This window comes from Strix aluco, chromosome 25 (genome assembly GCF_031877795.1).
Source record: "Strix aluco isolate bStrAlu1 chromosome 25, bStrAlu1.hap1, whole genome shotgun sequence".
Taxonomy (NCBI): Eukaryota; Metazoa; Chordata; class Aves; order Strigiformes; family Strigidae; genus Strix; species Strix aluco.
In genome coordinates, this window is record NC_133955.1 from 3,927,000 (window position 1) to 3,943,040 (window position 16,041).

The 16,041-nt window shown below is 48.4% G+C and overlaps 1 protein-coding gene across 9 annotated transcripts in view; it reads right to left on the minus strand.

Annotated features, from left to right (window-relative positions):
* Positions 1-588: 588 nt before the first annotated feature.
* BRPF3 (bromodomain and PHD finger containing 3) overlaps positions 589-16,041 on the minus strand; it is a 28,766-nt gene continuing 13,313 nt past the window's right edge. For 7 of the 9 annotated variants that reach the window (XM_074850452.1, XM_074850448.1, XM_074850446.1 and 4 more), the window contains 7 exons: positions 15,257-15,523; positions 14,064-14,567; positions 11,647-11,740; positions 9,202-9,299; positions 6,448-6,545; positions 4,227-4,381; positions 589-1,476 (listed from right to left, as the gene is read on the minus strand). In XM_074850452.1, the coding sequence (XP_074706553.1) occupies positions 1,293-1,476; positions 4,227-4,381; positions 6,448-6,545; positions 9,202-9,299; positions 11,647-11,740; positions 14,064-14,567; positions 15,257-15,523 (1,400 nt within the window). In that variant the 3' untranslated portion in view covers positions 589-1,292. Of the gene's footprint in view, positions 1,477-4,226; positions 4,382-6,447; positions 6,546-9,201; positions 9,300-11,121; positions 11,412-11,646; positions 11,741-14,063; positions 14,568-15,256; positions 15,524-16,041 lie in introns of those variants that run through there. The other 2 variants (XM_074850447.1, XM_074850454.1) reach the window with 2 other exon arrangements.

The window sequence follows — 16,041 nt, forward strand, 5'->3', positions numbered from 1 at the left end:
AAGAGATCAGAGAAATCATAAAGTCCTTGGCTAATAGAAAAGGTTTTGTCATCAAGTTTCCAAACATCAGTTGCCCCCGTTTTTGCAATGCAAACCCCAAAAAACAGGGATTGTCTGCAGAGCTGGGTTTACTTGGGTTTTCATGGATGACAACGCTGGAGCCCCACACGCCAGGGAAAGGACACGCGTGTGCGGGAGAAGGCGAAAAGGCAAAATGGTCGTGTGCTCTAGTTAGCGCTTGGTTTCAACCCAAACCGAGCCAGAGGAAAACGTTAGAGAGACAGAAAAAAGGGAAGAAAGGAAGAGGAGCCTTACACCAAATGTGCATAAACCAACACAAAAGATGTATCTCCCTCCAACCCTGATCAACCTCAGTGCCTGCAAAGCTGCTCCAGCTCATTAGACACCTCCAAAATTAGTTTTGCTTCTTAAAAAAAGGAAGTTCTCTTTGCTTACACTCAGCACTGTACTAAACCATGATATGAAATGTTACTGGAACAAGCACAGTCACAGAAATCAGAATTTAAATGTGAAACTACCAAATAAATTTCTAGGACATACACACACACACACACAAAAAAAAAATCAGGTAATTTGCTTTTCATATTTAAAGCTCTGTGCATCTGTGCATGTAAGTGTGCAGCAGAGGGGAAGGTTACCAAAAAAGCTTTTCTAAATGCAATGAGGAATCCAACATGAGAACACTACGTACGTAGGCAGGAAAATCGTAACGTGAACTCCCAGCTACGATTTTTTTTTTTTTTTTTAAATGTGATGGGACAATCAATGTCATTTTAAAAAATGAAAAGGCCAATGACGGTTAGGGTAAATTTGGCACAAGAAAGTCCAGTTGGGATTTCTGTAAAGGATCCTGCTTCGGTGACAGTGGTGGCGGGTTCCCAGGAATTTCTCGGGGCTGGCTGAGGATTTAAAAACCCCGGTGGCAGGGGGGAGGCGGGGGCGAGGGAGGGTGCGTGAGGTCCGAACATCCGAGCGCTGCGCTCTGCTCGCTGCATCGCCTCACCTTGGCTCCCATCACCTGGCAGCTTTCCCTAACTCCCTTACTCCCGGCCCTGTAGACTATACACTTCATCTCCTGCCAGCTCTTCAGCGAGACACATTCAGAAAGAAGCTGGACAGGCTTTTTTTTGGCACATTTCAGGGTACTTCGAGGAGCACTGACAGCTGCTGGGAACGGCATCCCCCGGCCGGTCAGCGCACGGGACGGTCCGCTCTGCCGACGCAGCGAGCGCGGGGTCTGGAGGAAAAGGAGGACCAGCCACCCCGACCCCTTACAGATAATTGGAAGTAACGAAGGGATGATCTCCCCGCACGCGGCTCATGTGAATCATGGCTCGGTCGTACGCCACCTGCACAGACTTGCGGATGCTGGTTTTACGTCCTTCCATCATTTTTAACTTGTCCACTGTGTCGTCCACGCCGAGGGGATAGACTTTGTCACGTGGAAGCCACTGCCTGCAACAAAGGAGAGGGCAAAGCCCCGTCACCGAGGGAATCGAGTGGGGAAATGGGGAAAGAAGAGCAAACACCTGGAGGCCTCTTGCCTTTGCAACGCTACGCCTGAGCAATCTGGAGGAGGTGACTGCTTGGACGTGCCTGGCTCTCGTACCCACTGCACGGCTGCTACAGGACAAGGAGTTTGTCCCAAAAGTTTCCAAGATGCAGCCAAGTACTCCAGCTCCTCAGGCATTCCCCACGTATCTCAGTCACCAGTTGTCATCTCCTCCTCAGGAGCAGCTACGTGTGATCTTTTTGCTTATAATTAACACCCCACAACGATGCTACAAATGTTTAAATGCTTGCGTTGGACATGGAAGAACCACCTGTAGCCAAGAAGCCTTCCTGCACGAGCACAGTCTTCTCTCTCCTCGGAGTCCTTACTCAAGGTTTTCAATGCTCCTTGGAGCTCCAGGGGAACCTTGGAAATTCCTCTGTTCCACAGAGCAGCCACCGCATGGTGAAAAGTAAGTTTTTATCCCTGAGAAAGCTCTGCCTTGTTCCAAGAGGCTGTAAGCATCAGGGTTTGGGTGGGTACAACTATCTGATTATCACCCAGAAATAGGCAACTTCCAGTAGACGTGTCCCAAACCCAGGTTGACCCCAACCAACTGATGACTTGAATTGCAAATGCCTTGTCTACAGTAAGCTTTTACTGTGCAGTCATTAGCCTGGGTTAACCAGCACACGCAGTCATTAGCCCGGGTTAACCAGCACACGCAGTCATTAGCCCGGGTTAACCAGCACACTCAGAAACATGCCATCCATCTTTCCTGGCAAAGTCCAGCCCCTGGGAGTCCAGCCTCAGGCACTGCCAGCACAGTTCAATGCATCTCCCAGCCAGCCAACATGGGCAACCCAGGGCAGCTCAGCTTAACTTCACCGCAAAGATAAGGGACCAGTTTCAGTCTTTCCGCAGCATCCTTGAAGTCAGCAGAATTTGGATTTGTCACTATAAGAGGTTTTTAGGACCTTCCTGAGATGCCTTAACTCCAGACAAACTGCAAACAAGGCTCTAAGTGGCCACTTAAGACACACAACATCCACCAGAGCTTGTCTCCAACAAAAGCAGGGCAAAGCCAAGGAAATGCTGATTTTTATTGGGAAGATAGTTTCAATTACAAGTTTGGATTTAATTTTTCAAAATGGATGATTACAGCAACAGGAAGCACGGCACTGCCATCGCTCTTGCGCTAAAAAGCATCAGTGCCTCTTTGAAGAACATGCCCTGTATCGAGTGGTTCTGGTCATCAGGGCCAGTGAAACAATGCAGTGTACTAATACAAAGCCTCAGGGGTGCGTCCCTCGGCACCTCTTTTCTCCAGAGGACACAAATACTCATCAAGTGATGCGAACGTGATCCCAGCCTCAGATTCCCAAGAAGACAGCACATGCTTTTCCTTTGCCTGTCTTGCACCTTGCCTCCATCTCTTTAGACTGCATAAAACACTGCAGCAGCCCCAAAATGCAGGGAGAAACCCTCCCCCTTGCTGCTTTACCCCGCTGCGTGCTTGGCTCTGCTCTCTCCCCGTGATGCATCTTCCTTCCAGCTGCGATGCAGCCTCCGGGCAACATTCACCTCCTTCCTCCAGCCCCTTGCCCTTCCCAGATCTCGTGGTTCCCTGCTCTCCCAGGGACGCCAGCAAAGACCTTCCCCAGGAGACCGAGGAGGAGAAGTGCCCTCGAAGTAACACAAGGCTCCTTTTTAAACTTAGTACCTTACTTTATAGAGACAGCAGCAGCAGAAGCAAGCCCATTCTCTCCTCCATTCCCATGTGCACCCCAACGGCCCAGCATCCTCTTTCTCCTCTGGATCTGTGATCCCAGCTGCACACAGGTATTGTCTCCTGTGTGACAATTTATTTGCTTGGTTCATGTTCCCATGTAGCATTTTCTGGTTAAATAATCCAGTGGGTTCAGCGTGCAGCTGCCTGCCTCATTGCGGGGACTTACCTCTTCCAGCATAATTCTCCAATTTTACAAGTTTCCTGGTGTTCATACCCAGATTTCAAAGCCTTATTGTTTATTTTAAGGCACTTCGCTGCTTTGTGGTTTATTATATCTGGCTGGGTTATTGTTACCATGTGAGCATGGTCAGCCACCGATACTAAAATCAGCAGATTCAGCCTGTCTGAGACAGAACAATAAAAGGCCTTGAGATATTTCACTTGCCCTGAACCAGGTGCTTACACCTACGTTTTCTATCTTAAACAAATCCCTTGATTTGAAAACTGCAGGTACTCAGCATCTCCGAAAAATCAGGCAAGTCTAAATATGGAATAAACTCAGCATTTTGAAAATGTTACCCTGGAGATTTTTGGCAAATCTTTTGCGCAGCAGCAGAACTGGCTTGCTCAGTCTGCTGGTGTTTTAAAGTCAAACGCTCTAATTTGCTGCAGATTTTGACTATTAAATTGGCTCTTCATGTGCCTCAGTATTTTTGTGGTGATGTGACTCCTGGGTGAAGGATGCTGGGCTGTTCACCATGGAAGTGGAGCAGGCAGATGTTGTGCTCTTGGGCCAGGAAAAGCAGGCTGGCTTCCTTATTTAGACTCTTCTTGACTGCTGCATGTTTAAATTCTCCAATTTACATGGAACATCATCATCATCATAATCCTTGTACGCTCCCACATACCAAAGACCATGTTAAATCTTCCCTCTCTGCCACAGCACTCATGACAGGCCCCCGCCTGTCTGCACACACTCACCAGGTTCTCTTGTTGTCAAAGAAAAGGACGAGGAAGAGCTTTTCTCCTGCCTCCGTCTGCCTCTGCTCCCCCAACTTCAACACATCCATGGGTGGGACCGGGATGGGGACTCCATTGTGGAGCAAACCCTCACGTGGCATCTTGGGATCAATTATCTAGTGACACAGGGAAAGGATATTTGAGCACAAAACCCTTCAAGTACTGTAGAGAATGCATTTTTTTTTCTGTTCTTTCAGTCTATCCAAGCTAGACAATTAAAATCTACTTAGGATGGATAAGCAAAACTGCTTGTTTGTCTCAAGAACTTTCCTGTGCTCAAGGCTTCCCCTGTGGAAGGGAAGCCAGCCTGACCAAAAGCCAAGCACCTGATCTTAAAAAAGGGAAAGGATGTAAGTATGTGGTTCTGTGTGGACGTAGGTGCATTTACACTAATTGATAATTTAGTACAAACTCAGAATTGTTGTGTTCAGCAAAGGATTTCTCTCCCTCACTCCAAATTCATACAATAAATGTAACACCACTGCTGTACTCAGCAGGCAAAATGTGATTTTACAACAGCTCTGCTCTGCTGCAATTCATTTGACTTCAGCAGCATTGCTCAGATCTACACTGCTATCAGATCAGAATCCAGCCCAAGAGTTTGAGAGAGTCGACAAGCAGCGCCAGCTTTGTCAGGCAAGGGGAACGCAGACTACAGTCATTCTGGGGAGAAGGAACAACAGATGCATCGATTCTCCCCATATAAAGCAGAAATGTCAGCGTCCAACTTCTGTGCTATGTGATCACAGGAGAACAAAACAGCAAAGGGGGGATGCAATACTTGGTCTACTCTTCTTCGCCTCCTGATTTCACAGAATCAAGAATCATCCAGGTTGGAAAAGCCCTTGAAGATCCTCCAGTCCAACCATTAACCCCACACTGACCGTTCTCAGCTCCACCAGATCTCTCAGCACTTTGTCTCCTAAGGGCTTGAAAAACTGGCCAGCTGTAGGAATTTATTAAGACACTTTACAACTGCAACAGACTGCTACCAAAGAATTGCCTTTTTTGGGGGCAATCTCAGTGTTTAAAAGCTGTGCTAAAGCACAGTTTAACTTTGGCTGTAGCCACACAAAGATCTAAAAATGCTTTGGCTGGCCAACATGGCGAGCAGATCCATAGCTGTTCCCTTCTCTGGATGAGGGTCCCTCTTTTAGCAGAACCTGCCCTTTTTGATGGCATCTGTGTGCTCAGCCACGGCCAGGCATACACGCTGCGTCAGCTTACGCCCGGTTTCACAGTTTGGATGTAGAGACCTGTATAATTTCCACGATGACTACACTTGCTTTCACCCCCTACGATTTCTCAGCAGTCACAGGCGCTGGCTGTCTCAGCGATCCCAACCATAAAGGTACTTAAGGGGATGGCTGCAGCCACGCAGAAATTACATGGAGCAGAGATGGCAGGAAGAGCCACATCTCAAGGGATATATTTAAAAGCAGCAGAAACAACAAAACACAGTCATCCCATCTCGTGTTCTTACATATATACTTACTTCAGCAATCTCTGCTGATAACTTAACAAGCGCTTAAAAGCCTGCAGTGGTGCTGGCACTTCCTAGCAACAGCTGCGTGTCGTGTCTTGCCTTGGAACTGAATATGGTGCTCACTGAAGCCAGGTTTATGGATTTCATGTTAATAGTCAAGTATCCAAAACCAGAGAAATATTTAGGAAATATCATTCCAAGGACTAGGTGAAAACACATGCGGATAGTCTCATATTTGCATACCATATGCAATAAACAGACGGTTGTTGCAAGAGGATATACACATCACAAGGCCAGTTGGGCACCTACATATGGAGTTGTACTCACTATATAGGAAAATATGTGGGCAGTTGGACACCCGTGGAACCCGGTGTCTGCCTTTATAAAATTTAGGTCTTCTCACGCCAATAATTCTGATTACTTTCCCCATAGCTGCAGAGTGAACAGGAGAGGAGAGGAAAGATCTCCTCCTATCCCTGGCACTGAGAGAGCAATGTTTTATGAATCCTCTGCCATGCTCTGAAACAACGAGCACAGGGGAAATTAACTGTGCAAAGAGGAAAGAAAAAAAGAAAAAGCGCACGTTGCATGATTTTGGGCAGTTTTCCTTTTCTGCCTGGTTACGCTGCACGCTAGCAGGGTGTTCTGGGCTACCTCACTGCGGGTACAGGCTGCCAGAGAGCAAGAGGCACTTACCAAGGCGGGGTAGGAGGGATAGCCACGGCACTTGGCCCACACAAGCTCCAAGGGCTCCAGCTCAGCCTGACTCTCAAAGGACATGAGGAGAGTCCTGCCTAAGGGACAGAGGAGACATGGCTTAGGAGGGCGATTACTAGCCAGGGGGTTATGATAACCCAAGAAACCACACTGTCATCTCACCCAGCCGTGACGGCCTGCATTCTCTCAGTAGCAATCAGCTAAAACAGATGAACTGCTGTTGTACTTAAAACATACTAACAGTATTGCTGGTTTTATTTTTCAACCTATTTGCTTCTGCAGCTAGCAGAAAGCTGGAATTACACCTCTTTTTTTATAACAAACCAGATCTTTGTCTTTTTATAACAAACCTATTGTTCAGCTATTTGTCACAGAAGAGCATACATTTAATCATTACTACGTGTACATATGCATGAATCCAAACCATTTCTCTTAACGGAGATCTAGAGCAAAATGGAAAGCCACTTATGATTTGTACCTATATGCATTGGGTATAAGTGATAAAAGGTGAGGCGATAAGACACACATCTCGTCTGCAGTAAGACTGTGATAAAATTTAAGGTGCAGTGAGATCCAGCCTGGCCACGGTGAACATCCAGCCTTCTTTATGCTCTGTCAGTACAGTCATGTTCTGCATTAAGATAAAGCCAGAGTCTCCTAAATCACGGGTGTAAGTCTATGCACACATGTAGCTTCAGATGAACTCTTCAATATGGAAATATTAATCAAATTCAGTTCTGAACAGCTGCTATATCACTGAAATCACATGGGTATACAAGAGATGAATTTGGTCCATTAGACTCCACCAAGCCAAATCCATCCTCAATGGAACTGATGAAGCTGTATCTGGGATTAATTTGGACCACTGTTCAGAGAGCTCCTTTTTATTCCTCCTAAATACAAATAGCTAGACTATTCTGATGCCATATAGTTTGGGGCTATTTGATCTCTGCAGGAAATGCCTGGTTCTAGTTGCAGAAGTCTATTAGCCATCATTTTTTTCAAACTTAAGTCAGAAGTATTGCAAAAGATCCATTCAAGACATGAATAAGTAATCTGCCAGCTTCTGATCCTGGAAAAGGAGTAATCTTCATTAATGTGAATTTTACAGCAAGTAGTGCTTGCTCTGGGGGGGAATGGTCAAACACTGGCTTTCCCAGAAGTCAAACTGAATCTAGAAAACGCTGAGTACAACCCAAATGAGCACCTTGCCAAGACGGATCTGATGTGCTTCTCCACTACTGCATTCCAGATGTATTCTTCCATTAATGAAATGATGTTCTAAAACCCAGAATTGTCCCACCGATTCTAATTCCCCCTGGTACCAGCCTCGCTCTCTGTAAAGCTTATCTGCAAAGCAGACTGCTGAGCGCACAGGGTGCAGGGTAACAACGGTTCCCAGGGAGATGGGAGCTGTGCAGAAGGGCACAGGCATACCAGGGAGTGAAAGCTGAATTCTGATTTCAGCATAAACCTGCAATAACTCCATGGCTGACGCACCATAAGAAAGACAAGAATCTGGTCATGTGAGTGCTGGAAGATTGGTGTAGCGCCCTGGGGGTTCTGACAAAGACAACTTTGTTAAAAGACCTCGAAAGCAATGGTAGCAGTACAAGAGGGAACAGCTATGAAGCCATGTCCACAGAGACCCCTCTTGTAATTATGATTTACTGCTTTTATTGCAGCATCATTAAAGAGAACTAGTCCCAAAACAGGAGAAGACAGTGCCAGGCACATTGCACACACCAGACCTACAGACCGTACCCATCTGAGGAGAGTGCAGGGCACAGGCAACCAGCAAAAGTGAAAGCAGGAAAACCCTTTTATGCGATAACCTGAATTTCACAGAATCCCAGAATCATCTCAGTTGGAAAAGCCCTTGAAGCTCCTCCAGCCCAACCATGAACCTCACCCTGACCATTCCCAACTCCACCAGATCCCTCAGCGCTGGGTCAACCCGACTCTTCAACCCCTCCAGGGATGGGGACTCCCCCCCTGCCCTGGGCAGCCCATTCCAACACCCAACAACCCCTTCTGCAAAGAAATCCTTCCTAAGAGCCAGTCTGACCCTGCCCTGGCGCAGCTTGAGGCCATTCCCTCTTGTCCTGGTGCTGGTTCCTTGGCTCAAGAGACTCCTCCCCCCTCTCTGCACCCTCCTTTCAGGGAGTTGCAGAGGGCCATGAGGTCTCCCCTCAGCCTCCTCTTCTCCAGACTAAACCCCCCCAGTTCCCTCAGCCGCTCCCCATCAGACCTGTGCTCCAGACCCTGCACCAGCTCCGTTGCCCTTCTCTGGACACGCTCAAGTCATTCAATGGCCTTTTTGGAGTGAGGGGCCCAAAACTGAACCCAGTAATCAATGGGCGGCCTCACCAGTGCCGAGCACTGGGGTAAGATCCCTTCCCTGCCCCTGCTGGCCACCTATTGCTGATACAAGCCAGGATGCCATTGGCCTTTTTGGCCACCTGGGCACACTGCTGGCTCCTGTTCAGCCGGCTATCCATCAACCCCCCCAGGTCCCTCTCTGACTGGCAGCTTTCCAGCCACTCCTCCCCAGAATTTCTAACAAAGCAGGTAAGAAGGTGGGGCAGGTCAGCAGCCTGATGATACAACCTGGATGGTCCGTGCAGGATGGGTTCCTGGCAGGCACCGAGACCTGCTGCCCCTGGTTCAGACGGCATCAGCCCTGCGGCGCGCTGGGGGCTGGAGCAGGTTGTGTGCTGCGGCCGTTCTCACCTGAGCTGCTGTACTCGGAGTCTCCGTTCACACCTTCCAAGAAGGGCACCCGAGAAAGAGCTGGCTTCCCTCGACTTCGCTTGGGAGGCATCAAACCACTGTTAGAATGATACGGAAAAGCAGGTGTTAGGCTGAAAACAAAAGCGAGTAAATGGATTCCTCAGCTCTGTTTAAAATACTGCAAAATTACTCTACTGGTGCACCCCTGACATGAAAAGAACACTGAATACTTGAGCAGAATTTCACCAAAACATCTCTTCTGGTGCAAGTACACCGGACATCACCCCAACTTTGCCACAAGCAATGAAAGGGGCCTAACAGAAACCAAGCTATGAACGTGAGGAAGAAACACAGCAAAGACTTCATGCTGGAGAGCACACAGGCAGTTGGACTCTATCAGCCCATGTCCTGAACATCCTTTTACCTCACAGCTACAAACATTTCAGAAAATGCACTATCCCCACCTCAAGCAATCATATTTTTTCAGTTATTGTAATTTTTTTCTTTAATTTACCATTTTTCAATAAACCTCCCATTCTGAGTGAATTTGATACTCAAAAAGAAAGCGTGGAGAAAAAGCAGAGCTGTTCCTAAATAGAATAATTGTACAAGTTATCCATGAGACATCAGCTTGGTTTAAATTCCTTGTTTTGTGGGTGTCACATAGCTCTAATGTAATTTTTGCTATGTCAATTGCTTGTGATTATTGTAATAAGCACTTACCTTGCACTTTTCACCTTCAATGTACTATAAAAACATCAACTAACAGGACCCCACGCTCCCCTGTGAATCCAGATTTGTCTCCCTCACTTACAGATGAGGAAATGGAGGCAAATACAGTGCAGCCATAAGGCCAAGATAATGGTTTGAAGGTGAGTTTCTGGCTCCTGGTCCTGTTCTGAGGGCATCCTCACCCCATGAAGGATTTCTGCTTGACTCAAGGGCCCTCATTTAAATGACACTACAACTACGCACGAATCCAGTTCTCTCCTTTTTGTTCCCTTTGATGCAGCTCCTCACTTTACAATAGTTTATTGCAGCAGCTTCTTGTGAGATCTGAACGGGGATCATGGTAGTATCCAGCTTGCAGAAGAGGTAATGACTGAGCTGAAGATCTGGGCGCAGAGCCCAGAGAAGAGGGGAGAGATGAAGAAGTGGGTGGGTGTCCCATCTCAGAGAAGAGCTGCAAGTCCTATGCCTCAAGGGGCTCAGCATGGGCTAAGAGAGATAATTTAATGGGGCACCACGTGCTTCCCTCGGGCTGCCCAGAACCTGACTGTTGAGGTGGGATGACTCTGCCACAGGGAAAAGCCCTCACACCAAAATTGCTCCCCCGAACCCAGGGCCTTGCCCCTTGTCATCAGCATGAAAGCCTCTGCAAACAGATTTATAATTGAAACACTAATCAAACCTTAGTTACAGCTGCAAAATTATACACCTCTTTCAACAGCTAACATTTAGGATCACTCTGCATAGCAGAGAGAAGTTTTCATTTGAAAAATGCTCCTGGGATTCAACCCTGCTGCAGAATAATTTGTTACACAGCTTTTAGTTTTAAACTGTAGCCTCAGTCCTGAGAATGAGTGTGCACGGGGAGCTTGACAATTTTAAGTGCCCAACTGACTTTGCAAGCTTGAGGACTGACTGAGCACATGCACTGGAAGGAAGCATAAAATGTCTGAACACGTTTCTCTAGTGATGGGTCATCACCCTCAGGGTCATCAAAGACAAGCAGAGGGCAATGACATGTTCAAGGCACTGAAAATATTACTAAGAATATCAACTACAAGTCTTGCTTCTGCCTGTCCTGGATGATCTTACCCATCAAGGTCAAATGTCCTCAGCCTGCCACTCACAAACATGATTCTGGAATAACAGAGGTTTTACCGTGTGGTGAAAGGGCTGTGAAATTACCTGAGTCAGTGTTAGAAGGGCTGGACAGGTAGATAAGACCAGAAAAAAGATATAGTACCCATGTACGTCTATGGCATCTGACCAAAAGATGACAGATGTTTGCTTTAAGTCTGTTCAGTCCTGTTTGAAGTGCCCAGTTCTGCTTTTAAACCTCTGAGAGGAAGAAAGCAGCAATTCAGTAGGTGGTAGAAGTTCAGCTTCACCTGCAGTGCTGGATATTCGAGTTCAAGGTTTTTCTAGCTTTGGCTCTCAAGAACTGCGAGAGGGTATTCACCAGCAGAGAAGAGGTGTATGCACTGAGGAACAGAAGTGTAACATAGACCCATTTACTCGAAAAAATCGAGCACTGTTTTTGTGACCTATAGCTTAAGAGGATGGGATGGAACCTCAGAAGCTTTTTGTCTTTTAGGGTCCACACATACAATAAGTAAGTTTGGGCTGGGTTTGAAACAAAGAAGTCAAACAATAAAACCAGGCAGATTAATCCAGACACAGAAGGTGTTCTGGGGAAGTTTTGCACAGGGCACTTACCTGCAGGCTTCAAACACCAGTCCACCACCCAGGCCAGAGCTGCACTCGGAGTCAGAGCCGCTCTCTGCGTGCTTTGCAAAGCCGTTAGTCACTCCTGCCGAGGAGACAAATGGGAATCAGCCCAAAAAAGCAGCAGCAAGGCACAGAGATGCCACCGAGGCTCAGGTAGGGTCACTGTCCCATGACTCACAGCCACCAAGATGCTGAGTACTTCAGCCAGAGAGGGAAACTCTGCACCGACTTCCCCAGACTCAGCTGCAGCCAAAAGGTGACTAATAAAAGGTATTTCTACCCCCGACACATGAAAAATCAGGCTCTCTCTGAAGAAGCAAGCGCTGGAGAAGTGCCCAGGGATGGTATAGGAAAGCTCCACACAGCATCTTGCTCACTGGGCAAGGCCAGAGGCCAGGAAATGAACCACTTGCTCATCTGGCTTCAAGTGTCGTTTGGAAAAGACATGGAGGTTTCATGCTGATTGCCACAGACTTCGCCCTGCCTCGCCCCGGGCCTGGCTGCCGGGCTGGTCCCTGCCCACAGGAGCAGGCATATAAAACCATAGCTTATTGGGTTACAGGTTCCTTGCTGAGAGAAAACCGCTCTAGGAAAAATTTGTTGCTTCAATTTCTGGAAATAAGATTTTCCAGTGGACAGAGCAGGCACTGAGGAAGCAAATTCCTCCGGGGTAGAAGAAGGCTCCCCACCACCTTCCTCTCCGGCCAGTACAAATGTCACTGTAGCCATAAGTGGAATATTTCACTTCTTTGCCCTGGATGCTGACAGTGCTGGAAATCTTCTCTTCACTGCCAGGTTTCCTGCTCTGTGCACCGGAGGGATATGCAGGAAGAGAGCTGGGACCACCTGAGTGGGGACAGGCAGGGGTGGACAGGGAATGACCCCGGAGAGCACCCCCAAGCCCAGAGCAGGCGCAAGAAGGCAGACGATCATTGCCTTCCCCCATCCAGGGACCCACCACCCCAAGGCCCCGTGGGCTCATCAAAAGCCTGTCAGCCATACAAAGGGCAAATTCATGCCAAGGCCACTATCGTTTTTCCAGCTGTAACTATGGAATGGCCACAAAACGTGCACTTCTGCAAAACACCTTGTTCCGACAATCCCGATCACGCTGACCTGCTCCTGTGGTAACACGGACTCGGCACACTAGACACTCCCTCCCGTTAGGAGAAATCAATTGTGTTTGAAACAGCAGAAGGAGCTGAATGCAACTCATAGGAAAAAGCCAGCAGTGCTGCTTCAGCAGAGGAAAAACGTCACTGCCTAGTTATCAGTGATTTTCCAGCACCCTGCCTTTATTTTCCCTTTTTTAATTTCAGCCTCTCATTCTGACCTGTATCCACCCTGAGCCACTCCTCTCTGCTTTAATTACTGGCAGATGATGATGGTGAGTCCCTCAACTCTTTGGAGGAGCCATTTATGTTTCCTTTAACCTGTCCTGGTAAGTCAATCCCCACATTCAATCGCTTTCATCCCACTCTCAATTTGCTAGCCACCTTCTGACAGCCAAAATAATTTTAAGACAATATTTGAGGTGTGGGCTAAGTTAAGCCTTACAGATGGGAACTATCCCACAATGGCTGTTAACAAAGACTTTAAAAGAAATCACATTGCTGTCATTCATATGTTCCTTTTCACCTTGTGTCTTTCCAAATTTCATCTCAGCTGCTTATTCTCATTTGCAGATCTAATCTGGAAAGGATCCTGCTCGGTATTCCCACTGATTTTATTTAAACTCCAGAACTGAGGGTGCATCTGATTTAAAAGCAATGTTTAACATCTCACCTTACATGGGTGCTGTGTTATTGGTTCACTGCACACTTCCAACCAAATGCACCATTTCTGCAGCAGGAAACTCTCACTCCTAAGAGCGGCTGAACCAACACAAACCCTTCCACAAGGGCAGGAATGCCAACACTCCTCAGCCCTGACTGGAGAGCCTGGAGTTTCCAGCCAGCCCATTCAACAGCTTTGCAAGCAGCCAGGCACATTGGCTGGCCCTACAAAAAATGGCAAACTCTCTCTTACAGCAGCCAGTGGACTGGCAAAGAGAAGAATTACTTGTGACCCCACCTGGGCTTCATCTCGGTACCTTTAAATGTCTAAAATGGAGGTGTCTAGAGCTGAACTAAGTTACCACAAATTCCGTGTATAGTTGGTGGAGAAGGGAGGTGCAGCTCATTACAGATACGTCTTGTCTGCCCTATTTTAGAAACATGTGGAAGAAATGAAGCTTTCCTCAGGCACATCTGGTTATGGGGACTATGTTTCCCCCAAGCATAAAGCGAGTTTCAGGTGAGTAGTTTGGAAGCAGACATCTTTACTCGGCCCCAGGATTCCCACTCCCTCAGCCCCATCTCACAGTTTCCAAGGGTACAGAAGGAAGAGAAATCCCAAGGAATTACCTCGCTGTGCTGCCTGCCTGGGAGACTTCTCTCCATCGCTCTCACTGCAGGTCCTGCTCTGCAGCCGCTTCCGAGCTTGTCGCTCCCCCTCCGGGCGGGAGGGCGAAAGCTTTCCGCTCTGCCCATGGTCCTCCCCGTTCTCCAGGGAGCAGTCCAGGCCTCTTTGCAGCTTCACCCCGTTCTTAGCTTTTTTAAAAAGGACAGATGTCCGTCGGCCCACGCCGCTGAAGGGGGGGCTGGCGGGGGTGTCTGCAGGCGGCAAGGCCAGTCCGTTCAGGCCGTTGTCGCTGAGCAGGCGCTGGAAGGCTTGGCTCTCCCGCTGCAGAGCCTTCTTGTCAAAGAGCTCCCTGTCCGACATCACCCTCTTCTGCAGCTGATTCAAGGACTTGCTTTCACTGATGGGTTTGAGCGTTGGAGGGTCCTGCAGAGAGTCCAGCTCTGAGAGGGAGGGTGCGGGTCCTGTGGGCTCCAGGGTTGGAGGGTGCGGCGGCTTGGCATCATCTGCTAAAGGAATAAAGAATCTGCTTGAACAGTTTAGAAAGAGTTATTCCCAAAACTACCAACAGCCATTCCCATCTTGCACTAGGGCCACAGACAGGAGAAACAGCAGGTCTTGACTGTTCACAGAATCCCAGAATCATCCAGGTTGGAAAAGAGCTTGAAGCTCCTCCAGCCCAACCATTAACTGACCGTTCTCAACTCCACCAGATCCCTCAGCGCTGGGTCAACCCGACTCTTCAACCCCTCCAGGGATGGGGACTCCCCCCCTGCCCTGGGCAGCCCATTCCAACGCCCAACAACCCCTTCTGCAAAGAAATCCTTCCTAAGAGCCAGTCTGACCCTGCCCTGGCGCAGCTTGAGGCCATTCCCTCTTGTCCTGGCGCTGGTTCCTTGGCTCAAGAGACTCCTCCCCCCTCTCTGCACCCTCCTTTCAGGGAGTTGCAGAGGGCCATGAGGTCTCCCCTCAGCCTCCTCTTCTCCAGACTAAACCTCCCCAGTTCCCTCAGCCGCTCCCCATCAGACCTGTGCTCCAGACCCTGCACCAGCTCCGTTGCCCTTTTCTGGACACGCTCGAGTCATTCAATGGCCTTTTTGGAGTGAGGGGCCCAAAACTGAATCCAGTAATTGAGGTGCAGCCTCATGTTGACATGCACTAGAGAGCTGGAGCTAAAATCCTTGCTGTAACCTCTCACCTTTCTCCCCTTCCTCGTCCCCTTCCCTTGATGTTTTATCCAGCCCCTCTTCCCGTGGCACAGGCTCCCCGTTGGGCATGGTCTTGTTCTGCTGCTGGGCCAACTTCTGCCGAATGGAGTTGATCTCCCGTCTCAGAAGCCGGATGCGTCGCGTGCGGGCGCCGCTGGACCGCATGGTGCTCACCATGTCCAGCTTCTCCAGCAGCTCCTTCAGCTGGGCCTCCAAGGAGAGGTGAGCCCGGTTCTCCGGGAGGAGGATGTTATCCACTGCATCAAAAGAGATTGTAACAGTGAAGGGAAGGAGTAAGGCTTTCTCAAGAAGCGTTTGGGACCACTGCCATGCCTCATTCCCTTTGATGCTATTCATGAACCAATTCCTTTAGTTTGGCGATTTAGCAGTTGTTAACCTTGGAGCTCAGACTTCCTTTCTTTGGGTAAAAAGCAGCTGATTTAACTTGCACCACCCTCCAGTTCCCGTTACTGTCCCAGGGGCAAGAGTGAAAGGACATGTGTCTGCACCCCACACAAGACAGCTCACAGTCCAGATCCTTGGTAGAAACCTACTTCATTGCCAGATTAAATGACAAAATCAAGACCACAAACAGAACTGGCCAAAACATAACATGTTTGTCATTCCTCTGGTTCTGCTGAAGGGCTGGCATCCGCAGGAGCAGGGCAGACAGCTGAGACGTGCTATCATACACCAACACAAATTTCACAACAAAACTGTCTGTCTGCATCCAAGAGGGCTGCAACGTTTAGGAATTGGATGGCAGACTGCAAGC